Source organism: Rattus norvegicus, chromosome 14 (genome assembly GCF_036323735.1).
Source record: "Rattus norvegicus strain BN/NHsdMcwi chromosome 14, GRCr8, whole genome shotgun sequence".
Taxonomy (NCBI): Eukaryota; Metazoa; Chordata; class Mammalia; order Rodentia; family Muridae; genus Rattus; species Rattus norvegicus.
Window position 1 is genome coordinate 36,895,456 of NC_086032.1, and position 26,228 is coordinate 36,921,683.

At 39.9% G+C, this 26,228-nt stretch overlaps 1 protein-coding gene across 5 annotated transcripts in view; it reads right to left on the reverse strand.

The window, feature by feature from the left end:
- The window catches only part of Gabrb1 (gamma-aminobutyric acid type A receptor subunit beta1), a 483,582-nt gene extending 461,117 nt beyond the window's left edge, over positions 1-22,465 (reverse strand). For 3 of the 5 annotated variants that reach the window (XM_063272873.1, XM_063272871.1, XM_063272874.1), the window contains exons 1-2: positions 7,013-7,075; positions 6,497-6,564 (exon numbers count right to left, since the gene is read on the reverse strand). Coding sequence is in view for 1 of the 5 variants with exons in the window: in NM_012956.2 (NP_037088.1) it covers positions 6,497-6,564; positions 7,013-7,104; positions 7,288-7,367 (240 nt within the window). In the remaining 4 variants the exon portion in view is untranslated. Of the gene's footprint in view, positions 1-6,496; positions 6,565-7,012; positions 7,105-7,287; positions 7,439-22,344 lie in introns of those variants that run through there. The other 2 variants (NM_012956.2, XM_063272872.1) reach the window with 2 other exon arrangements.
- Between the last annotated feature and the right edge of the window lie 3,763 nt (positions 22,466-26,228).

Below are 26,228 nucleotides of genomic sequence, written 5' to 3' on the forward strand. Positions count from 1 at the left end.
AGCATTTTAACTTTCTGATAAAGCAACACTTCATTCGGGCATGCATGCTGAAGATGCTATCAAGTATTTAGGACAACAGTTCTCAACCTCAGGGTCATGGCCCCTTTGGGAGTTGCATATCAGATCCTGCATCTCAGATAATACATTAACATTCATAACACTAGTAAATTACAGTTATGAAGTTGCAGAAAACAATTTTATAGGTGCGACCACTTCAACACAAGGAATGGTCCCAGCATTAAGGAAGGTTGAGAACCACTGGTTTCAACAAAACAGTAAAACAAAAAGCACCAGAAATGTTCAGAAGTGACACTGAGATTCAGCTCAAGCAAATACCCAGGTTTTATTGTTTATTCTCTAGTCATCACTAAGAAAGATTTTAGAAAAATTGAATAAGAACTTCCAAGATATCTAGGTCTTGAGAATGAATGAATGAATAAATAAATAAATAAATAAAAAATGACTGAATAAACAAACAAACAAATCAACATTTTCTTCCATTCCATAGCCCGTTTTGAAATGTATGAGTTTTGTAACAGCAGAACAATATCTCCAGCACGAGTAAAATGGGTAACCTCAGATTAGAAATGCCTACAATATAGTTTTTACTTCAGTAGTCAACACAATATCAACAAAGCACTAGTCAGGTTTCCTTTGAGGGCCATTGATGAGAGTTTCTTGTTGCTGTTGTTGTGAATGTATCAAGAAAGAAAAGGTTGGTCTCATGACTGATCCAAACAGTGCTCCCTGACAATGCCAGCACCACACTCCATCATTGCCACGGGGCTCCCAGGAGGCACCGCTCTGGAGAAACCCTGTAAAGGCTTGCTGATTGACTTTCTGCCCAGGAGAATGGGATGGAAGTTGAATAATTGTTGACTAACAGTGGAATAATTGTTGATTCTGGCACAGTCTACATTCCTAAAGGACAGCAAGTTTAGGGTATTTGAACTTAAAAGGCTGTAGCAGTCCCATGATTCCCTTCACTTTACAGCAGAACTTGCTTAATCTCAGAGAAGACAAAGTCGACACTCAAGTTCCCAAATTAAATACTAGGAACGCTTTAAACATTTACGTTTTACTAGATTGGCAATTGAGGCTGACATGGGGACACTCAGTCTTTCAGGTTTTAAGACTGGTCTCATGTATCTCACTCTGGCCTGACCTTGCTTTGTACCCAAACATCTGATCCTCCTGCCTCCACCACCTTATTGCTGGCATTGTAGACATGTGCCACACTATGAGGTTTTGTGGTACCAGAGAGTAAAACTCTGCTTCCTGTATGCTAGGCAATCACTCTACTAATCTATCCATGAGCTACATCCCCCAAGCCCTGGCTTCAAACTTTGACCTTTTTATGTGTAGCTCTGTAGCTTTGGAGTTTGCTTTCTGAATTTCCCTCTTCCTATGTTTTTCCATGTCTCAGCTTTATTTTTTTAATGTATAGTAAAAGATGAGAATTACATACCCTTAAAACACAGTGAAATAAGCAATTAATTTAGTATTAGTGAGAAGCATAGTCTACTCATGTGTATTATTCAATAAATATTTATTTTCACTTTCTTACATATTTTAATGTTTAATCTGTTCCTGAAATCCTAAAATTGCTAACTTTAATATATGAACTCCAACATTTTAAGATCTAGTCTATTTTTAATGTAATTCGAGGCATAGAATACCTGTTATCTCCAAACAGACAAAGCAAACTGTTTTGATCTCAGATAGTATATTCTAGTGCAGAATCTGAAAGATGGTCCCTGTTGAGTTCTCCTGTAAGAGAAAGAGTTGCTTATCTATTTATTTATCTACTGGTGTGTGTTCCAGCCTTTAATTGGTAGTGACCAATTTGCTCAATTTCCAAAGGAAACTTTATTATAACCCAAGAGAATTAATTGACAGCAGCAAGAATACATTTGGGCTAGTTTTAACACAGCCGTTGCTGGCTGTTTGGTAAGGGACAACAATTTCAGTGTTCTATATTGGGAAGAGTAAAAGTAAAGGGATTCTGTAAGGGGAAAGGGTGGTACTGTGGCTCTTGTGCCCAGCAATTTTTTTCTCTCCACTTAGCACTTGCTGAGTAACAAGTATTGAAACAGGAAGACATCAGGTTCTACTGAACCACATCCTCTTGTTTACCTTTAATTACTAATTAATCTTCCCTTTGAACACAGCCACCTATTAGGCTAATTAGAAAGTAACTTCCTAGAGAAAATTAAAAGGAAAAAAGTTCACTTTTACAGATAATAGAATAATATTCTTCAACTTTGGTATACAAAGTGCTGTCTGAACAGCAGCAGTTGGCATCTTGAAGGGGAACTAGAAAATACCAACCCCTTGCTTCCAATCACAACCTTCAGATTCAGAATTTGCCTCTTATAAGGCTCGGTGTGATTGAGGTATGCCTTTAGGATTAAGAAGCTGAGTGATAGAGGAAGAAGGATTACTCAAGAGAGAAATTCTGATGGGTGGCTCTTTTCTTGAGCCAACTGGAGATTGTACCAAGAACCTATGGAATCTAATATTAAAGTAGCAATGCCAAGGAATATAAATTGATATCTGTTCAGTCTAATTTGTTTCTATGCACCCTTTATAAATTCCTGTCTCTTTCACCCCCATCATTGTGGATTCTGTCTGTGATTCTGCAAATTCATTCACCCCTGTACTTTCAGAAAAGTGATCACAGGGGAGAGGCCACCTCCGGCAAGCAATGGCTTGTTCTGTGTCCAAGTCTGCTTCTGAGCTCTCTATGTGTATAGCTTTCCATGTGTGGACACTCAGAGCATCCTATCTCTAGCTTGAGGAAAGAAGTTGCATTTGGAATGCTTCTTGATGATAGTACCTGGTTTTTGCATGAGAAGAAATAGTTTGTTGTGGAACTCAGAATGGAAAGGCTTAGCACCTTGTTTGTTTATAGCCAGCATCGCATTTAACCAAGATACTCCTCAAGGAGAAAATTTCTGCCTGGTACTGGCTCTTCTACTGAGCAGATGGTAGTTACTTTATGTGTAACTGCTAGGAACCCTTCCCTCCTAGAAACCATTCTACCTGTGTCTGTGTGTGTGTGTGTGTGTGTGTGTGTGTGTGTGTGTGTGTGTGTGTGTTCGTAACATTTCATAGAAGTTCTAAATAGAAAGATTTGAAGGGTGTAACGCACAATAAATGAGAAACTGTGGCATTTTTTTCTATATAAAAGTTTGGAAAATAATAGCACTGTGGTTACTTTACATCACCACAAAATCTATAATGAGAAAAACCTTTCATACACACACACACACACACACACACACATAATGTGTGTGGATGTTTTACATATATATGTATATGAAAGACATATATATGCCTTTCTACCTTAGAATTATTCTCTAAAGGTTATTGATTCACTGCTCAGAACTAATGACTTACTTTTCTCATATTTTACTTAAATAAATTTGTAACTAATCCATAAAAATTTGCCAGTTGTGCACCATAATGTAATCACAGTAACAAATCTTAGGATTTCTGGCAGGTAATCTTTACCGTAATGGTTTCCCTTCCTTTTCTTAATTTTGGTACACTTTATATCCTTAAATCTATCGTTAGTTAGAAAGTAGTCTTGATATGATATTAGCTTTCAAATGGGCAATATTATAAACAGATATTTGGAACATATTTTACTTAGACAAGCACAGAAAGGACAAGAAATTAACAGAGCCCTAGTTCTCTAACTCATTAATTTAATGCATAATTATCGTGCCACATTCCCAGCCATAAAATGGGTTATAACAAATAATGACCAAAAATGTGCACATTAATTAGCAATGCTGCAGTAATGGACTAACGTACATTTCACTAACTACTGGTTGGGTTAATTTAATATCAATTCTTATTTTGTTTTCAATTTGTAGAAAATTCCCCATCATACAATCACATGTAAATCAGTGTCCATCAAGGCACAGAAGCATGCATAATAACAAGCTAATAATCCTGTAACCCTATTTCCCGTAGACTTTCAGTTCTACTTATAGGGCCCCAAGCATGTTGCAGAGAAGACTCTTCTTGGTAAGGGGTTGGGGTGGGACTAACTATCCCTGTTCTGGACACAGGATCCTCCCAACCTTTCAAGAGAAAAAAATACTCTCTGAATTGCCCTTGTCCTTACTTATTTCCTTTGTATTCATTTCAACAGTTTGCCATAGATGAGCCACTAAATAAAACCCGAGTCTTGTCAGTAGCCCCCATTAAAGGGAGAAGAACACACAAAGCAAGCTTTCTCATTTCCCAGCCTTCAGTAGTCATTATTTGCTTATGTCTCTGATGTCACCGTGAAACACAATGAGTACCTGGGTAAAGAGCATTATGGGAGGTTTATCTGTGAGTGACTACATAAAACAAAAAACAAGTGCCCATGTCATGAGGTAGTCAGCAAACAGACTGTTGTTCAGTCATTAGGAGAAGGTGTTCTACGCTACTTCGTTTAGATGAGATCCTTCTCAGCTGGTATATGAATTCATCCCAATGATGAGTCAGAGCTTCTTATTATATTCAATATATAAAAGAATATATTTTATAATATAGCTAAAAGAATGCAAAAAGTATGTATATAGATTGTGTGTGAGAGCCTGAGTGTGTGTGCGCGCACACATATGTGCATGCGTGCCTGTCTGTATTTGGTGTTGGGAGTCCACCTTAGTGTCCTTCAGTTCTGGAAATATAAGTATCCTAACACAGTGACATAGACCCCTGCATAGGGGAACAGCTTGCTTTCTGAGGTCTCTGAATCTTCTATATCATAAATATCTATGGAGATATTTACAAGATGTTACATAAATGATTGAGCAGGAAAATGTTATCATAATATATCTGTATTGGCACTAATTTCTAAGCTAATACATTGTCCAGTATATCCGGCTGGGTTTGCAATCATGGGCCACCGTTCTGCTGTGTGCACATCTTATCCTGCTCTTCTGAATGTTTGTAAATAGTAGCTTTGTGGCAATAGCATGCATGTAAACAGGATTTTGGTCTCTTAAACGTTTTTGCTTAGTAAAAAACATCCACTTTTTAAAATCAAATTTGAAAAATGGATTTCTTTTTCACTGTAGTAGTAAAACAAAACTTGAAATATTATTTGAAACAATCTGAGACATTATAACATAGCATTTTAAATAAGCCACTTAAGACAGAGTTTCAACTCTGCTCTCCCCACCACCACACATTTTATCCTTATATCATCCATTGAATGATCTATAAATGTATTTATTGCCTCCTGACAGAATCTAAAAGATGAAAAGGAAAATTATTTTATCCTCCCCCCCGAAAAGGAAATTTCTTAAACCCTTAGCATATTACAGTAAAAATGCCCCACTAGGAATGGAACGAACAACAATGATTGTTCCAGAGAGAAAATCCTAAGGTTCCCAGTCTAAGTTACTCAGCATATCTAAATTTCAGTTGCTGGAATTATTTCTCTTTTGGGAGTGTAATAAAATGGCATTTTGTTCCTGTTCCCTGGGTGGGGGGGTTCTAGAAAAGCAACAGGCATGCCCTTCCTGAACTCTAACAAGAAAAACAGGCTTGCGGGGGCTGAATGAAAATAACCAACAGCAGAAGAGTCTGCTCTAACTTGAATCCCTTTTACCACAGCCCCAGAGAAAGATATGCTAAGATGGGAAGGATGAAAAGCAGGAAGGGAGGGAGCGGGGTGGGGGAGGAAACAATGGTAAAGTGTAGGTCCCTTAAAATTATTGACTATAATAATACAGCCCTCCCCCCCCTCAGTCCTGTTAATCATCAGATCTCTATTTTTTCTGCCCAGGTTTCTAGAATAAAGCAAAGCCATATGACTTGGCTGATTCTCCTCCAACTTAAAACTTGCAAGCTACAGGAAGACAAACACATGAGCCCTCTCCTGGGTCCAGAATGCTTAGAAGCCAGCTTGGGCACGTCTGCTGTTAGCAATCCTGAACTGTTCGTCTCAGCCTGTTGCTCTTGCCACACTCCGCGCTGGATTCGGTGGTAGGGAGGGGACACTTGCGAGCCCTGCCAGCCTGGTGGCTGAGCTGGGTGGGTTGGGGCTTCCAGGCAGCTGGGGCTGTGAAGATTGTGGGGGCCGTGCCTGGCCACAGCTGGCTGCGAACCCCTAGTCCGGGGGACCCCAGTGTACGCCACCTGGCCGCCGGCAGATGGTGCCCTGAACATCCCGACACTCAGGGAGACCCGGCTAAAGTAAGGCTCAGACTCCGCCCCAGCCAATCCACCGGCGCAACAGTCCCCCTTCCTTCCCAAAATAGTGCGGAGTACGTCTCCTTCGGAACACTGCAGTAGCCCTGTGTGTCGAAAATACAAACTGTGGGGAAACCGACAGTGTGTGTACTGTGGAGTGGGGCGTACGCGTGGAGTGGGACCCTGGGGACCAGGGAGGAGGTGACCACCAATGAAAAGCAGAGGACGGGGGACAGGTTCATTTCGCAGCTGCGTAAGCTCGGCCAGCCGCGGAGCCCTTGGGGAGGCCACTCACCATATTCACTTCCGAGACCATGTCTATGCTGGCGACATCGATCCGCATCCCGACGTCCACCGGGGGCCCTGCCGGGGAGGTGGACCACAGAAAAGACAGTCTTTGAGTGGCAGGGAACTGAGGGGACATAGGGGGCTTCCCAGATCTTATTACAGCCTCCCTACCCCTTTTCTCTTGTAGGGGACAGCCCAAGAAAACAGGTGTGGGCACACGCGTGATGCAGTGACAGTGCAGAGGGTGTGTCGGGTTGAGAAGAGGGACAGCTCAGCCTGAGGATACGTCCACCTGAGATTGGGGATAGTGCGTGTGTGAGCGTGTGTGTGTGTGTGTGTGTGTGTGTGTGTGTGTGTGTGTGTGTGTGTGTCTGTGTGTGTGTGTGTGTGTGTGTGTGTGTGTGTGTGCAGGGTGTAGTATTGCACGCTTACAGAAACGGTAAAATGGGGAAGGAGGCATTATATTTGACAGAAAAGGTGAACTAGGGATGGGTTACAGGTTGAAAAAAAAATGAAGCATTACCTCCAAAGTCTGGCCGCAAGCGAATGTCATATCCTTTGAGCAGTCGGTCCACTGTCTCTTTCACGTATGACATGTTGCTGGGTTCATTGGAGCTGAAGGGAAGAAGTAGGAACCGTATTCAGAATGATCACAAACTGCAGACAGACATAAAAAAGATCCAGGCACACCTACCCCCAAATAACAAGATACACAATCCAAGCAGGCACCGGGAAGAAAAAAAAAAGAAGAAAGAAAAACACCAAGGGAAAAAAGAGAGATTGAGGCAGGCAGCTCACCTGTGTGCACAACAAACCATGGCAACCATCACAGGAAAAGAGAGAAGCCCCAAACTCTCTCGATTTTGTACTGTCCACATTACTAACTCTGATGAAAGAATTGTCTTTTCTGCGAAGATTCAAGGAATGCAACTTAGTCGGCGGCTGGGCAGTAATTCCCGAATGGACCTGCGCATGCGCAGAGTGTACTCACTACCAAAAGACACCTTGTGCCTTGCAAACAATATTCCTAGTGGAACAGGCAACAGATTTCAATCCCTTTAAAGTTCCTGTCTGAGGTGCTCCGCGTTCTCTGGGTAGTCGAATACAACCTGCTGTCTCTATGCAAAGGAGCCAATGTGCCTGTGTGTACCCAGTTTTCCTGCGCTGTGGTTTGCTGCGTTCTTTTCCCTCCTGTCCTAAGCTTGATTTTTTTTTCTTTTTTCTTTTTTCCTTTCCTTTACTTTCCTTTTCTTTCTTTCTTTCTTTTTTTTTTAAAAAGGGCTTTCAATGATCTGGCTAAGGCTATCTGTGATTGTCATCTATTGTTGAGAGTTGTAGGAATAAGTCTGGAGGGTAGTAGAGGAGGGGAGGGTGCTGGAGAGGGGAGTGGGCAGCGACAGCCCGGAAAAGGAGGGGGTGGGGCGGGGAGGAAAAGCAGGGAGGGTTTGGGAGTCTGGTAATCTCCTCCTCTTCTGAGGTAACCAGGGCAGCAGCAGGCTTGGTGCAGTGCTTGTAGGGGTTAGGAGGAGAGGGAGGACTAACTTTTAAATGTACTCTTCTTCCCCATTTCCATCAATAGATTTGGAATGGGAAGTGAGGGAAAGAAGGATGGGGTACTCCTGGCGACAGATCTTTTTCCAGGACCTTTGCTGGCAAATCTTGTAGTTTATAGTAGCCAGAGTTTCTTGCTTATAACTGCAAGTATGCTAGCTCCTGTTGTAAATCCCTAAATAAAACATTAAACATCCTGGGTCTAACATGCGTTATGCAGCTCTGGAGAAGCCAATCTCCTTTGAAATAAAGGGAGGTTAGTGAATACAATTTCGTAAATACTACCAAAAGCATGTTAGGTAGTTGGAGACACTGGGATAAGCTCATGTCCTTGGTTAAATAGCATGTATCAAGTCTTCATTCTGAAACTTAGAGTAGACTTAAGAGGATTTCTGGCCTACAGAAATTCAGAAACTCCTTACAAACATAAGCAAAAAAGAAACCATTGCATCCTTAGATTGTCTCTGCAAACTGAAGAATTATTATCCTACCAAGAAGCATGAGACATTACCTTAGAGGAGGAGAAAAGAGACAGAAGAGAAAGCTTTTGCCAGGTGAGGAAGGGGAATTCCTCTTGAGGGAAAACAGTATGTACCAAATCTTATAGACTAGAAGACTTACCTGCATAACTGTATGCAGAAGGGATCCAATATAGAAAAGGAGAAGAAAGGGGTGAGGGCAGGTGATGGGATGTGGAAGAAACTTGAGGAGATCATTTAGATTTAGGGAGACACTGAACATGTAAGCAAGGATGGGAAGAGTTGCATTTAGGTTTTAAAGAAAAAAACCTCTGGCAGAACAGTTGTAATAAGGATCACTGACATCTCCCACGTGCTATGCCACTGGCCCCGGGCACACAGCACGGGTCATTTCATCCAAACCTTGCAACAACACATCAATACAGATAATGAAGAGATGGCTTTAGACTACTGAATCCAGTAGTTAATGTCACACTGCTAATCAGTCATGGAATATGCATTTCAACCTAGAATCCTTGGGTCCTGAAACTCTTCACACTCTATAGCACAGATCACAAAGGTAGGAATTAGATAAGGGAAACAAGACAACAAGGGGGTTATTGCAGAAAGAAATAAAATAAGATACTGTTTAGTTTGGAGAGAAGTAACAGGTACCGTCTTCCTATATACATATAATAGAGGCATCAAGAGATTACAAGAGTCATGAACTACACACGTGTGAATGAATGTTCCTTAAAAAACATCATACAATCATTTCAACATGGACTGAGTTTAACATTCTCAAAAAGGAAAAAAAAAGATAGTAGCATTCATTTCGTATTATATTTGAGCATCATAAAATCCTCAACCCTCAGTGCTAAGTCTCAGATTCCTTAAGTTTGCTTGAGAGGAGATCAACTCGTTTTTTAAATACATATGGATCTTCTTTCAGTAAGGGAAAGAGAAGATTCATTCACATTTCAAGACCCCGCTGAAACAGGGGAGCGTCTGTTCTGTACAACTCTGCAAAAGCCACCTACAGCTTTACCACCTTGGTGTCCATGTATCCCTTAGATGTTTACTGAACATTAAGTAGGTGCCAGGCTTCATGCTAGGAGCTGATGGTTTAGCAGTAAACAAAACAGTGTTCGATTTCCCTTCTCACCTGTGGAGTTAGAAACATACACAAGCCAGAAAAGAAACATACCGGAGGTGCTCACCGTGGCTGTTTCTTTACAAGATTCATTAGAATGTGCACTTCTTCTAGTTGGTTATAAGCCCCCAAGATCCTCTTTGGGTAGAAAGCATCACTGTTTAGCAAGGTCTGCTTGAGAGCCATGACTTGACTCGAGTTAAGGGGGTAGTTTGGATATTTTAACCCTACTGTTAAGCCTACCTCTTCAGATCAATCCTACTGGATTTTGCTTTGAAATCATACTTTCTGATTAGACAAAAGGGCAGTTTAAGAAATCATGTGATAGTGTTTTTTTTTCATTTTTATTAGCATGTGTCAATCTCATAGAATATGTTTTATCCTAACATTTCACATGATAGTCACCACTTATCATTGGAATGCTGCTGACGATGCAACCTAGTTTATCTTAGTCTCTTTGGTATGAGGAGGGTCTCTGGGAAAAGAATTTCTCAGACCTTCACACTCTGGAAATAGTCTGGTTTCCTGAGTAGTTTGAGTCTTAATAACAATAGGTATCTTAGAGCCCATTAAGTCCCCTACTTGTTTTGATCATGCAGCATGTAGGAATCATATACACAGCTTAGCTTTAATCATTATGCAACATGTTAATGACCTGCATTTTGATACATTGCATTTCTCCTTGAGGTTTCAGGAGTCTAAATTTAATCTCCCCTCTTCACACTTTACTAATTTAAAAACAGATATGTTGCACTGAATACATAGAGTTTGTAAGTTGTCTTGGAACTGTGAAATAAATAAACCCTAAAAACTAAAAAGAAATAAGTTAATAATTGATACAGATGCTTTGGGGACTTTTTTCCCCCTCACAGCCTGAGAAAAGGCAACACTTTCTTCTCTTGTGAAGTTGCTTATTTCTTCCCAACACCTTTCTCTCCCTTCAGAGATCAACCCAATTTAAAGAACAAAATCTTTTTCTGAAGCCCTGAAGGCCTTTGGCAAGCCCTGTTCTGTTTCCTTCATTTCTTCTTAGAAGAGAATGGAAGAACCTTGGATTAGCATCCAAGTTAAAATAAAGGTAATTAAAAACACATCCACAATACATTAACACATATTCTTAATAATTCTTAAGACTTACAGTAACAAAGAAACATAAGAAAAATTATTATATTACAATAACTTCAAAAATCCCTAATGGATCTGTGAAACCAGAAAAGAAAAGAAAAGAAAAGAAAAGAAAAGAAAAGAAAAAGAGAGACAATGTAAGAACTGAAAATTGTAAAATTTTATCTAGGCTTAACAAGAACAAAAATTTTGAATAAAAGTGTCTACAATTCAAATAGAAGTTGAGAATCCAGTTCTAAAGTTCAAATGTAATAGTTGGGAGTCAGAATAAGCCAAGACAAGTTTGGATGTAAATCAATGAATAAGAAACAGTTGGGGAAATTTGTTTGTAGGATGTCAAGGCATATTTAACCTGTAAAATAATAATATTCTGTTGTTTGTGTCTTGTGTAATGATAAGAAAAACTAGCACAAGCACATACAAATGCCCGAGGAATGGTCTGGTAAATCAGAAAAAGATGAAATACAAAGAAAGTCCATAAGGCAATTGTTATTCATAGAAGAATATTTTGCTTTGTTACATGACAAAATTTTAAGACAGGCAGAGGTAAAAATAAAATATAAAACACAAAACTTCAGAATGTTTTTAAAGACTTATCTATCTATCTATCTATCTATCTATCTATCTATCTATCTATCTATCATCTATTTATTATAAGTGCACTGTAGCTGTCTTCAGACACACCAGAAGAGGGCATCAGATCTCTTTACAGATGGTTGTGAGCCACCATGTGGTTGCTGAGCCTTGAACTCAGGACCTCTGGAAGAGCAGTCAGTGCTCTTAACCTCTGAACCATCTCTCCAGCCCAAAACTTCAGAATGCTATAAAAGCTGAGTAGAATCTACTTTTTTCATCTCGTTTCATAGAATAAAGGTTAGTGTGCATGGGGATCTGGAGAGATGGCTCAGTGGTTAGAACACTGACTGCTCTTCCAGAGGTCCTGAGTTCAGTTCCCAGCAACCACATGGTGGCTCACAACCATCTATAATGGGATCTGATGCCCTCTTCTGGTGTGTCTGAAGATAGCTACAGTGTACACATATGCATTATATATATATATATATATATATATATATATATATATATATATATATGAGCTAAATCCTTCCTTTAGACATTGCAACATGCTGAAATGTGATTTGGGGAAGGGATAAGTCAGGTGAGAAGCATCATCAAAGATTTTAAAATTGAGGGTGATGCAGGATGTGGGAGTAATTGATGGAGCTTTGAAGAGAAGTTGTATTTTCAGTATAGACAGGTATGTGCAGTGAAGAAAGGACTGAGAGAGAGAATTTGATGAGAAATAACACCATCACCCATCTGTGCTTGACCCTGAGCCCTGAGCTAGCGTGATACAGATGGCTGAGTGCTTGGATACTAACCAAGCCTCTTGTATTTTCTCCCTCTGCCTCAATATGCATCTTAAATGCACATTTCCAATTTCTTGCCATTTCTATCTGGTTGACATTTAACTTATCCCATTTTTTTAAATAGAGAACTAGCATTCTACCCATTTGTACGATCCTTGAAATGATACAGCAAAAGTTTTACTACTTGAAGAATTACCTAGGTATTTTTAAGGAATGAAATAAAAACTAAGAAACCTTTCTTCGGAAATTAAAGAAAAATGATCATACTTTCAAATAGCACTGTATTTCCTCCAGTTTCGTGCCACTCTTTTTTTATTCCATACTATGCTGAATACACATTGGTGGAGGATTTGGTGAGATGCCCTTCTTGGATTTGCACATGTATTAAGCATGGGCATAGAAAGGATTACATTTTGTCTTATAAAGGTAAATGCTATTTAATATGAACTCTCAAATAAAAATGAAGACATGTAATAAAAAGTCACCAGGAAATATGGACAGTAATCACGAAAAAGAGGGAATAAATATCATAAAAATAAAAACTAAGCATTACAGAAAAGTAAGACTATTTCAAAGTGAGTGTAATTGAGTTAAAGAATGCATAATAAACCGAGCACATTGGTGGGAGTAGACATGTGCAAAACGAACAGGAGTCAATGACACTAAAATTCAATGCCAAGTCTGATAGAAAAGTTTTGTATAGAAAGTAAATAGATGTAATTAGAGAGCTTATTAGTAAGCTAGAGATTAAATAGAATCAAATAATAGTTCAAGTGGCATTTGGGAGAAGAGGCAAAAAGAGGGGGAAGGAGAGGAAGAGGAAGGAAGAAGGAGGAAGGAGAGGAAGGAAGAAGAAAAGAGGAGGAAGAGAAAGAAAAGGAGGAAAGGGAGGGGAAAAGAAGAAAGAAGGTGAAGGAGGTGGTGGAGGAGGAGGAAGAAGAGGAGAAGGAGGAGGAAGAGGAAGAAGGAGGAAGAGGAGAAGAAGAGGAAGAAGAAGAAGAAAGAAAGAGAGAGAGAGAGAGAGAGAGAGAGAGAGAGAGAGAGAGAGAGAGAGAGAGAAAGGAACACCGAATATGGGGAAATGAGGAGAACCAAAGTTATAAAAGAAGTTATATAACAAGAAAGCAGGGAGGATAAAAAGGGTGAGGAAATAATTTAAAACTTAGAAATGTCCCAGAAACAACAAAAGTTATTACGTTTATGACTGAATGGGCTCATTGAATGTTTAACAGCATTAATTAGTCATATTCCAGTGAAATTTCAGAACATCTTGGATACAGAAAAATCCAAAGTACTCGTGAGAGAAATAAATCATCTCCATAGGAAGGAGAACAACTTGGCATTCTTCTTATCAGCAAAGTTAGCACCAGAAGACAGTAAAGAGTCTTAAAAATCACAGCAAGTATCCAAGTGTGAACTCTGTGCTCTAACCAGCTAGCATTCCAGTATGCTAACACTATAAACTCACTTCTAAACATAGAAGAACTGAGAAAGTGTTGGCCCAACAGATTCTTCCACCAGAAAAGTTGATTCCTGTAAAAAAAACCCATAAATATGAACTAAAAAATTTTTGACACGAAATGATAAGCAAATAGACCTGTAATTTTTTGTAAAATAGTAGAAAATGTAATGCAAAAATCAAAAATTTACTCTGATTATATAGGTCAGAGGTATAGATCAAAATATTATCACTTAGAGAAAATGCCGTGAGACTGACAGGTTGTGAAGAAGGAACAGATAGTTTGAGCACCATACATATTTCTTAAGTGCATGCTGAGCTCACTGAGAATTTGTCACAATCCAAGAACTGCTTCAAGTTTTCTTCATGTATTATGTTACTCATACCGAACATCTCTAAACTGTATTGATTGTGTTGAGGTCTGGATAAAAGATCAGAGGAAAAGAGCCACTTCCTGTGAGTAACAAGCTCAGAAGTTAAAGGCCCCACAGACTTTACCTGCCCCTCTCTATAGTTTCTGTAAGAAGACAGGAAGGAGAAGAAAGGAAGTTCCTCCATTATAAAGAAAGGACTGCATTCAGTGTTACTTTGGTTATAAAAAATAAGAGCTCATCACACGTGAAGATCTGTGCATGTGCACATCTGTGTGTCCACATAAGAAAAATGCGGGTGTGTCTGCACACCACTTTGAGTACTTTTCTTCATTTCAAAATTGGTTATTTTATTTATTTACATTGCAAACATTGTCCCCCTTCCCAGGTAGGTCTCCCCTCTGCGAATCCATTTCCATCCCCTTCCCCTTTGCCTCTAAGAGGGTGCTCCCCACTCACTCACCCACCTACCCACTTATTCCCACCTCACCCCTCTAGCATTCCTCTACACTGGGCCATCCAGCCTCCATAGGACCTAGGGCCTTCCCTCTCACTGATGCCAGACAAGGCCATTCTCTGCTACATATGCAGATGGAGCCATGGGTCCCTCCATGTGTATTCTCTGGTTAGTGGTTTAGTCCCTGGGAGCTCTGGGGGGTTTGGTTGGTTAATGTTGTTCTTCCTATCGGCTTAAAGGGATTACAACCCCATAGGAAGAGTACTTTTCCCTTTCAAATTATTTTTATTCCTGCTGCCAAAAATTTTAAACTACACCAATATTAGAATGAAATATTAGAATTGAAAATATAAAATATTTTAAGGAAAATAAATCTCCCTTCTTAAAATTTAGTAATGCATAAACATTTTATAAAGAACCAAGAAAGAGGCAAAGGAAAGAAACTAGATCCTATAATTTTAAATCTACACCATTAGTAACTTTTTTAACGATGTCTTTTTTCTATTAAGAACCAGAAACCCCAGAAACTCAAACATGAGTTGGCTGTTTGCTAGAAAGAAATACATAATTGATTTTTAAAACAGAAAAAATGAAAACATGTATAAATAATAAAAGTAAAGATTTCTAATAATGAAAATTAAAATGTTCAACCCAAATATTTGAATTTAAAAGCAAATTAATCATTGGAATTTTAAAAGAGAATAATCAACCAGTCTAAGCATATTTTCAGCCTCTTGAAAAACAATTTGTGGGTTTACTCCTCCAGAGTTTCAAAGCATTATACAAAATTTTGTGTAATTTTAGTGGAAGGGTAAACTTGTACAACCACTTTGGAAAGCAATTTGGCAGTTTCTCAGAAAATTGGGAATAGTTCTTCTCTCACCAGCTATACCACTCCTGGGGATGCACTCAAAGGACACCCCACCATACCATAAGGACACTCCTGGGGATACACTCAAAGGACGCCCCACCATAGCACAAGGACACTTGATCAACTATGTTTATAGCAACTCCATTCATAGGATCAGTACTTGCTCTGTTTTCTTATGAAATAGTCACAATGAGAATATGAAGTTATTAAGAAGCTAGGGGTCACAGAGGTCCTTAATCGCAAAAAGTAGGAAGGCCGAGGCCAAGGAGCACAAATTCAAAGCCACCCTGAGCTTCAGGATGAGCTTAAGTCCATCCAGAATAATTTAGTAAGAACTTGTTTCAAAAGATGTGAAAAATGAAAAGTGGGATGGGACAGCTCAGTGATAGAACATTTGCCCAGCATATGCTGGGCCCTAGGCTCAGTTTCTAGTGTTGGGAAAAAGTTAAGTTTCTGAACAATATTCCACAGACAATGATTAAAGTGAGGTGTGTGTGTGTGTGTGTGTGTGTGTGTGTGTGTGTGTGTGTGTGTGTGTGTATGTGTTTATTTGTACATTTGAGTATTTCAGTATATACAAATAAGTATATACTGAAAGTTTTTTCTTGATGATAGCTACTCTTTCCTGTTTTGTATATTTTAGTTTGCAATGTGTTTCTTATGTCAGCATCTGGGCTTAGTCCTAACCTAACAGTCTCTGACCACAACCCTTGTGGAGGTCTACAGCATATCTTTGTCAGTAGCGCCCTGACATCCAGTTCACAGTTGAGAACATGTTCATTAACAGTCCCCATCCCCCTGGGATTGAGCAGATATATAACTAATGTGACTCATGGCTAGGCATCACTGGAATGGAGTGTAATCTCATGTACTTGCTAGAATCATACTGCTTGTCATTACATTTATGACCTCTCAAATGGTGACCCTTTTAGACTTGTTCAATGTTAACAAGAGCAGAAACCTTAACAACCTGACAACACCATAGCTCTTGAGTTTAACTTGAGAAACAGCAAGAGATAGAAAGTACACAATGTACAAATGGCACTACTTAGCTGGCACAAGGTCCCTCAGTATCATAATCTCCAGAACCCTCATCAACCTCTCCTAGAGTTTACACAGAACGCTCACTCCACTCTTCTCAACTTTGCCCCTAACTATATTTCATATTATGTATTAAATGTTTATTAACTTTCTAAGAGGTCAGAGAGAATATCATATTGCTTTAAAAGAATGACCTTCTTTCATTGAAAGCATGGGGCATTATTGTTGTATATTAAGTTCCCCCCCCAATAAAAATGTTTTCAGCATAGGAAGGGAAGGTCATTTTGGAATCGGGTTTTTCTTTTCTTTGGAAATACACAGTGAGTCCATAACCCATGGAAGTGGTAATAATCACTTTAGTGATTAGGTGTAATGGTTTTCCAACGTTTTAATTATAACAATATTAAAACAAACAAGAAGGGAGGAGCACAGTGACACATGCCTGAAATCTTATCCTTCAGATGCAGGTGCCGAAAGATCTGGACACCACAGCGAGGCCCTTTCTCATAATTTTTTAATGATAAGAAATACAAGAATATCCTTGTTTTTAACAGCTGAGAAGTATTTTATTGTACAAATATACCCCACTTTCTTTATCAATAGTTCAGTTGAGGGAACATCTAGGTTGTTTCCAGTTTCTAGCTACTGTGAATAAAGCTGGTATGAATGTATTTGAGCAAGAGTCCATGTGGTGTGGTAAAGCATCTATTGGGTATATGCTTAGGAGTGGTATAGCTGGGTCTTCAGGTAGAGCTATTCCCAATTTTCTGAGAAACTACCAAGTGTGCACTCCCACCAACAATGGAGGAGTGCTCCCCTTGCTCCACTCCTTGCCAGCATGCGCTGTCACTTGATTTTTTTTTTTATTAACTTGAGTATTTCTTATATACATTTCAAGTGTTATTCCCTTTCCCGGTTTCCGGGCAAACATCCCCCTCTCCCCTCCCCTTCCTTATGGGTGTTCCCCACCCAACCCTCACCCCATTGCCGCCCTCCCCCCATAGTCTAGTTCACTGGGGGTTCAGTCTTAGCAGGACCCAGGGCTTCCCCTTCCACTGTGCTCTTACTAGGATATTCAATGCTTCCTATGAGGTCACAGTCCAGGGTCAGTCCATGTATAGTCTTTAGGTAGTGGCTTAGTCCCTGGAAGCTCTGGTTGCTTGACATTGTTGTACTTTTGGGGTCTCGAGCCCCTTCAAGCTCTTCCAGTTCTTTCTCTGATTCCTTCAACAGGGGACCTATTCTCAGTTCAGTGGTTTGCTGCTGGTATTCGCCTCTGTATTTGCTGTATTCTGGCTGTGTCTCTCAGGAGCGATCTACATCCGGCTCCTGTCAGTCTGCACTTCTTTGCTTCATCCATCTTGTCTAATTGGGTGGCTCTATATGTATGGGCCACATGTGGGGCAGGCTCTGAATGGGTGTTCCTTCAGTCTCTGTTTTAATCTTTGCCTCTCCCTTCCCTGCCAAGGGTATTCTTTTTCCTCATTTAAAGAAGGAGTGAAGCATTCACATTTTGATCATCCGTCTTGAGTTTCGTTTGTTCTAGGGATCTAGGGTAATTCAAGCATTTGGGCTAATAGCCACTTATCAATGAGTGCATACCATGTATGTCTTTCTGTGATTGGGTTAGCTCACTCAGGATGATATTTTCCAGTTCCAACCATTTGCCTACGAATTTCATAAACTTGTTGTTTTTGATAGCTGAGTAATATTCCATTGTGTAGATGTACCACATTTTCTGTATCCATTCCTCTGTTGAAGGGCATCTGGGTTCTTTCCAGTTTCTGGCTATTATAAATAAGGCTGCGATGATCATAGTGGAGCACGTGTCTCTTTTATATGTTGAAGCATCTTTTGGGTATAGCCCAAGAGAGGTATAGCTGGATCCTCAGGCAGTTCAATGTCCAATTTTCTGAGGAACCTCCAGACTGATTTCCAGAATGGTTTTACCAGTCTGCAATCCCACCAACAATGGAGGAGTGTTCCTCTTTCTCCACATCCTCGCCAGCATCTTCTGTCACCTGAGTTTTTGATCTTAGCCATTCTCACTGGTGTGAGGTGAAATCTCAGGGTTGTTTTGATTTGCATTTCCCTTATGACTAAAGATGTTGGACATTTCTTTAGGTGTTTCTCAGCCATTCGGCATTCCTCAGCTGTGAATTGTTTGTTTAGCTCTGAACCCCATTTTTTAATAGGGTTATTTGTTTCCCTGCGGTCTAACTTCTTGAGTTCTTTGTATATTTTGGATATAAGGCCTCTATCTGTTGTAGGATTGGTAAAGATCTTTTCCCAATCTGTTGGTTGCTGTTTTGTCCTAACCACAGTGTCCTTTGCCTTACAGAAGCTTTGCAGTTTTATGAGATCCCATTTGTCGATTCTTGATCTTAGAGCATAAGCCATTGGTGTTTTGTTCAGGAAATTTTTTCCAGTGCCCATGTGTTCCAGATGCTTCCCTAGTTTTTCTTCTATTAGTTTGAGTGTGTCTGGTTTGATGTGGAGGTCCTCGATCCACTTGGACTTAAGCTTTGTACAGGGTGATAAGCATGGATCGATCTGCATTCTTCTACATGTTGCCCTCCAGTTGAACCAGCACCATTTGCTGAAAATGCTATCTTTTTTCCATTGGATGGTTTTGGCTCCTTTGTCAAAAATCAAGTGACCATAGGTGTGTGGGTTCATTTCTGGGTCTTCAATTCTATTCCATTGGTCTATCTGTCTGTCTCTGTACCAATACCATGCAGTTTTTATCACTAATGCTCTGTAATACTGCTTGAGTTCAGGGATAGTGATTCCCCCTGAAGTCCTTTTATTGTTGAGGATCGCTTTAGCTATCCTGGGTTTTTTGTTATTCCAGATGAATTTGCAAATTGTTCTGTCTAACTCTTTGAAGAATTGGATTGGTATTTTGATGGGGATTGCATTGAATCTGTAGATTGCTTTTGGTAAAATGGCCATTTTTACTATATTAATCCTGCCAATCCATGAGCATGGGAGATCTGTCCATCTTCTGAGGTCTTCTTCAATTTCTTTCCTCAGTGTCTTGAAGTTCTTATTGTACAGATCTTTTACTTGCTTGGTTAAAGTCACACCGAGGTACTTTATATTATTTGGGTCTATTATGAAGGGTGTCGTTTCCCTAATTTCTTTCTCGGCTTGTTTCTCTTTTGTATAGAGGAAGGCAACTGATTTATTTGAGTTAATTTTATACCCAGCCACTTTGCTGAAGTTGTTTATCAGCTTTAGTAGTTCTCTGGTGGAACTTTTGGGATCACTTAAATATACTATCATATCATCTGCAAACAGTGATATTTTGACTTCTTCTTTTCTGATCTGTATCCCCTTGACCTCCTTTTGTTGTCTGATTGCTCTGGCTAGAACTTCAAGGACTATATTGAATAAGTAGGGAGAGAGTGGGCAGCCTTGTCTAGTCCCTGATTTTAGTGGGATTGCTTCGAGTTTCTCTCCATTTAGTTTAATGTTAGCAACTGGTTTGCTGTATATGGCTTTTACTATGTTCAGGTATGGGCCTTGAATTCCTATTCTTTCCAGGACTTTTATCATGAAGGGGTGTTGAATTTTGTCAAATGCTTTCTCAGCGTCTAATGAAATGATCATGTGGTTTTGTTCTTTCAGTTTGTTTATATAATGGAACACGTTGATGGTTTTCCGTATATTAAACCATCCCTGCATGCCTGGGATGAAGCCTACTTGGTCATGGTGGATGATTGTTTTGATGTGCTCTTGGATTCGGTTTGCCAGAATTTTGTTGAGTATTTTTGCGTCGATATTCATAAGGGAAATTGGTCTGAAGTTCTCTTTCTTTGTTGTGTCTTTGTGTGGTTTAGGTATAAGAGTAATTGTGGCTTCGTAGAAGGTATTCGGTAGTGATCCATCTGTTTCAATTTTGTGGAATAGTTTGGATAATATTGGTATGAGGTCTTCTCTGAAGGTTTGGTAGAATTCTGCACTAAACCCGTCTGGACCTGGGCTCTTTTTGGTTGGGAGATCTTTAATGACTGCTTCTATTTCCTTAGGAGTTATGGGGTTGTTTAACTGGTTTATCTGTTCCTGATTTAACTTCGGTACCTGGTATCTGTCTAGGAAATTATCCATTTCCTGAAGATTTTCAAGTTTTGTTGAATATAGGTTTTTATAGTAAGATCTGATGGTTTTTTGAATTTCCTCTGAATCTGTTGTTATGTCTCCCTTTTCATTTCTGATTTTGTTAATTTGGATGCACTCTCTGTGTCCTCTCGTTAGTCTGGCTAAGGGTTTATCTATCTTGTTGATTTTCTCAAAGAACCAACTTTTGGTTCTGTTGATTCTTTCTATGGTTCTTTTTGTTTCTATTTGGTTGATTTTCACTCTGAGTTTATTTCCTGCCTTCTACTCCTCCTGGGTGTATGTGCTTCTTTTTGTTCTAGAGCTTTTAGGTGTGCTGTCAAGCTGCTGACATATGCTCTTTCCTGTTTCTTTCTGCAGGCACTCAGCGCTATGAGTTTTCCTCTTAGCACAGCTTTCATTGTGTCCCATAAGTTTGGGTATGTTGTACCTTCATTTTCATTAAATTCTAAAAAGTTTTTAATTTCTTTCTTTATTTCTTCCTTGACCAGGTTATCATTGAGTAGAGCATTGTTCAATTTCCAAGTATATGTGGGCATTCTTCCTTGATTGTTATTGAAGACCAGTTTTAGGCCGTGGTGGTCCGATAGCACGCATGGGATTATTTCTATCTTTCTGTACCTGTTGAGGCCCGTTTTTTGACCAATTATATGGTCGATTTTGGAGAAAGTACCATGAGGAGCTGAGAAGAAGGTATATCCTTTTGCTTTAGGATAGAATGTTCTATAAATATCTGTTAAGTCCATTTGGCTCATGACTTCTCTTAGTCTGTCTACATCTCTGTTTAATTTCTGTTTCCATGATCTGTCCATTGATGAGAGTGGGGTGTTGAAATCTCCCACTATTATTGTGTGAGGTGCAATGTGTGTTTTGAGCTTTAGTAAGGTTTCTTTTACATATGTAGGTGCCCTTGTATTTGGGGCATAGATATTTAGGATTGAGAGTTCATCTTGGTGGATTTTTCCTTTGATGAATGTGAAGTGTCCTTCCTTATCTTTTTTGATGACTTTTAATTGAAAATTGATTTTATTTGATATTAGAATGGCTACTCCAGCTTGCTTCTTCTGACCATTTGCTTGGAAAATTGTTTTCCAGCCTTTCACTCTGAGGTAATGTCTGTCTTTGTCTCTGAGGTGTGTTTCCTGTAGGCAGCAGAATGCAGGGTCCTCGTTGCGTATCCAGTTTGTTAATCTATGTCTTTTTATTGGGGAGTTGAGGCCATTGATGTTGAGAGATATTAAGGAATAGTGATGATTGCTTCCCGTTATATTCATATTTGAATGTGAGGTTATGTTTGTGTGCTTTCATTCTCTTTGTTTTGTTGCCAAGACGATTAGTTTCTTGCTTCTTCTAGGGTATAGCTTGCCTCCTTATGTTGGGCTTTACCATTTATTATCCTTTGTAGTGCTGGATTTGTAGAAAGATATTGTGTAAATTTGGTTTTGTCATGGAATATCTTGGTTTCTTCATCTATGTTAATTGAGAGTTTTGCTGGATACAGTAACCTGGGCTGGCATTTGTGTTCTCTTAGGGTCTGTATGACATCAGTCCAGGATCTTCTGGCCTTCATAGTTTCTGGCGAGAAGTCTGGTGTGATTCTGATAGGTCTGCCTTTATATGTTACTTGACCTTTTTCCCTTACTGCTTTTAATATTCTTTCTTTATTTTGTGCGTTTGGTGTTTTGACTATTATGTGACGGGAGGTGTTTCTTTTCTGGTCCAATCTATTTGGAGTTCTGTAGGCTTCTTGTATGCCTATGGGTATCTCTTTTTTTAGGTTAGGGAAGTTTTCTTCTATGATTTTGTTGAAGATATTTACTGGTCTTTTGAGCTGGGAGTCTTCACTCTCTTCTATACCTATTATCCTTAGGTTTGACCTTCTCATTGAGTCCTGGATTTCCTGTATGTTTTGGACCAGTAGCTTTTTCCGCTTTACATTATCTTTGACAGTTGAGTCAATGATTTCTATGGAATCTTCTGCTCCTGAGATTCTCTCTTCCATCTCTTGTATTCTGTTGGTGAAGCTTATATCTACAGCTCCTTGTCTCTTCTTTTGGTTGTCTATATCCAGGGTTGTTTCCATGTGTTCTTTCTTGATTGCTTCTATTTCCATTTTTAATTCCTTCAACTGTTTGATTGTGTTTTCCTGGAATTCTTTCAGGGATTTTTGCGATTCCTCTCTGTAGGCTTCTACTTGTTTATTAATGTTTTCCTGTGTTTCCCTAAGGGAGTTCTTCACGTCTTTCTTGAAGTCCTCCAGCATCATGATCAAATATGATTTTGAAACTAGATCTTGCTTTTCTGGTGTGTTTGGATATTCCATGTTTGTTTTGGTGGGAGAATTGGGCTCTGATGATGCCAAGTAGTCTTGGTTTCTGTTGCTTGGGTTCCTGTGCTTGCCTCTCGCCATCAGATTATCTCTAGTGTTACTTTGTTCTGCTATTTCTGACACTGGCTAGACTGTCCTATAAGCCTGTGTGTCAGGAATGCTGTAGACCTGTTTTCCTCTCTTTCAGTCAGTTATGGGGACAGAGTGTTCTGCTTTCGGGCGTGTAGTTTTTCCTCTCTACAGGTCTTCAGCTGTTCCTGTGGGCCTGTGTCTTGAGTTCACCAGGCAGCTTTCTTGCAGCAGAAAAGTTGGTCTTACCTGTGGTCCCGAGGCTCAAGTTCTCTCGTGGGGTGCTGCCCACGGGCTCTCTGAAGCGGCAGCAACCAGGAAGACCTGTGCCGCCCCTTCTGGGAGCTTCAGTGCACCAGGGTTCCAGATGGTCTTTGGCTTTTTCCTCTGGCGCCCGAGATGTGTGTGCAGGGAGCAGTCTCTTCTGGTTTCCCAGGCTTGTCTCCCTCTCTGAAGGTTTAGCTCTCCCTCCCATGGGATTTGGGTGCAGAGAACTGTTTATCCGGTCTGTTTCCTTCAGGTTCCGGTGGTGTCTCAGGCAGGGGTCCTGCAGCTCCTGGGCCCTCCCCCACGGGAGCCCTGAGGTCTTATACAGTTTCCTCTTGGGCCAGGGATGTGGGCAGGGGTGAGCAGTGTTGGTGGTCTCTTCTGCTCTGCAGCCTCAGGAGTGCCCACCTGACCAGGCGGTTGGGTCTCTCTCTCACAGGGTCTGGGAGCAGAGAGCTGCTGTGGGCCAGGATCCGCCGGTGTGGGACTTCCGGTCTTGAGGTTTTTTTTAATCTTAGTCATTCTTATATGGTTCAGGGAAGGGTGTAAGACGAAATCTCAGAGTCATATAGTTTGAATTTCCCTGATGAAATAAGAACCTCGAACATTTCTTTAAGTGCTACTCAGCCATTACAGAGTCCTCTGTTCAGAATTCTGTTTAGCTCTATATCCCACTTTTTAATTGGTTTGTTGGTGTCTAATTTCTTTGCAAGCAAATAGGTGGAACTAGAAAATATCACCCTGAGTGAGGTAACCCAAACTCAGAAACATATATATATATATATATATATATATATATATATATATATATATACATACACTCCCTGGTAAGTGGATATTAGGCATAAAGTATAACTATGCTACAATCCACAGATCCAAAAGAAGCTCAGTATCAAGGAGGACCCAAGGGAGGATGCTTGAATCTCACTCAGAAGGGGACATAAAATAGACATTGGAAGTGGATGGAGGGAGAGGGGGGTGGGAAGGAGAACAGGAGGAATCAAGTGTGTAGAGGATAGAGTGAGAACCTGGAATGAGAACTGAAATCCAGTGTGTACTGGGTGGGTGGGGGAATCTATGGGATAAGTCAGAAACCAAGGATAAGATTAAACTCTGAGGAATCTATGAGGGTGATCCTAGCTAAGACTCCTAGCAATAGGGAAACCTAAAATGGCCACCTCTTGTAATCAATCTTGAAGGTTTCCAAAGGAGGGATGGGAACAGCAACTCACCCATAATACCTCAAAAGTTTTGATCAAAATTTATCCTGCCTGCAAGATGTGCAGGGATAACAGTGGAAGAGGAATTGAGGGAATGACCAAGTAGTAACTGGTCCACCTTGAGACCCATACCATGAGAGAGAGCCCATCCTTGACACTATTCATGATATTCTGCTAGACTTGCAGACGGGAGACTAGCATAACTGTCCTCTGAGAAGCTCATCCAGCAGCTGATGGAAACAGATGCAGAGACCCACAACCAAACACTAGGCAGTGCTCTGGGAATTTGTTCAAGATGAGGAGGAAGGATTGAATGAGCCAGAGAAGTCAAGGACACCAGAATCAACTAACCCAGGCCTATAGGGACTCTCTGTGACTGAACTACCAACCAAGAGCATGCACATGACAGACCTAGGCTCTCATACATGTGTAACAGATGTGCAGAGTGGTTTCCACATGGGACTCCTAACAACTGGAGCAGAGGCTGTCTCTGACTCTCTGTTGCTTGCCTTTGGAGTCCTTTCCCCTAGGTAGGCTGTTGTGACTAGCCTCAGTAAGAGAAAATGAGTCTAGTCCTACTTAACCTTGAGATGCAAAGGCTGGTTTATATCCCTGGGAAGCCTCCCCTTCTTTGAGGAGAAAAGGAGGAAGAGGGCAGAAGAGAGTGAGGAACTAGGAGAGAAGGGAGGGGAAGCTGTGAGAGGGATGTAAAGAAATAAATTAATGAAAAAATACAATGATAGAAATAGACTTGTTTTATCAGTTAGTGCTCAGCAACATGGCTTTTGTGAGGTCAAGAAAAAAGAGAGCAGTAGTTTGTAAAGAATGGTTTCCCAGTTTTTTCTTTTAAGGAGATAAAGATATAGCTCATGGTTAGAGAAGTAGTCTAACAGGTGAAGCAATAGAGTTTGACCAGTTCTACAAAACCCTAAGAATATTGCTTTGTACTTTTGTTTTATTTGATTTAAGGCACCATGCTGTGCCTTTAGCTGAAGTCTGCCTTGTTCACAATTTGGCTTAAACCCCTATTTGACCAAACTTGTTCTATATCTTCACTATTAGCTAAATATATAATTTTTCCACTTCATTATAATCCTTAGGAATGATGTCTATAGTAGCATCTGACAAAAATATGACACATTGTGGAAGCTCAGCTATGTCTTAAATAAAATAAGAATGGATTGCACAAATAAAAACGTCCCTGGCACAATGGGATAGAAAAAGCTCAATAAGTTCTATTATTAAACATTGAAATTCAGCATGTTTCAAAGCCCCATGTTTGTCTATTTCTAATATAACATGTTGAAGGACAGCACACAAATCTTTCCAAATTAGGACCAGCAGTTGCTCTCTAACCTCTCACATCAATGAAAATGTATACTCTCCATTTTGAATTTCACTGATAAAAATATATACTGAAATATTACTTACATCTGGATATAATTCAGAGGCTGTACAATGTGGGGTTTTCTCATGATTTTGCTTTTCAACATGAAAAGTCCCTGAAAACAAAAGATTCGTTTGGACTAATTCATTTGGCACTTTTATTGAGTTAAGTTGACTCTGTCGATCAAGCATGTTTTGTGTGTACATGAGTGTCTCTGTGAGTGTCTCCCTGTGTGTAGGTACAGCCACACATTTGTAGTGTTTTCTATACACAAAAACCAAGTCCAAGAATTCCTGAATCTCATAGACTTTCTAAAAGGATTTGTACTTTATATGCTATTGAGATAATTTATGGCCTAAGCTCCCGGATAGCTTCAGGAAAGTGGCCGGTTTCCAGGGGAACCAATTGTTAATTAGAAGGTTGAAAAGTTCAGTCTGACTTCTCACTTCCTTCCATTAGGAAAGAAGGCCAAATGTTCAGATGATCACC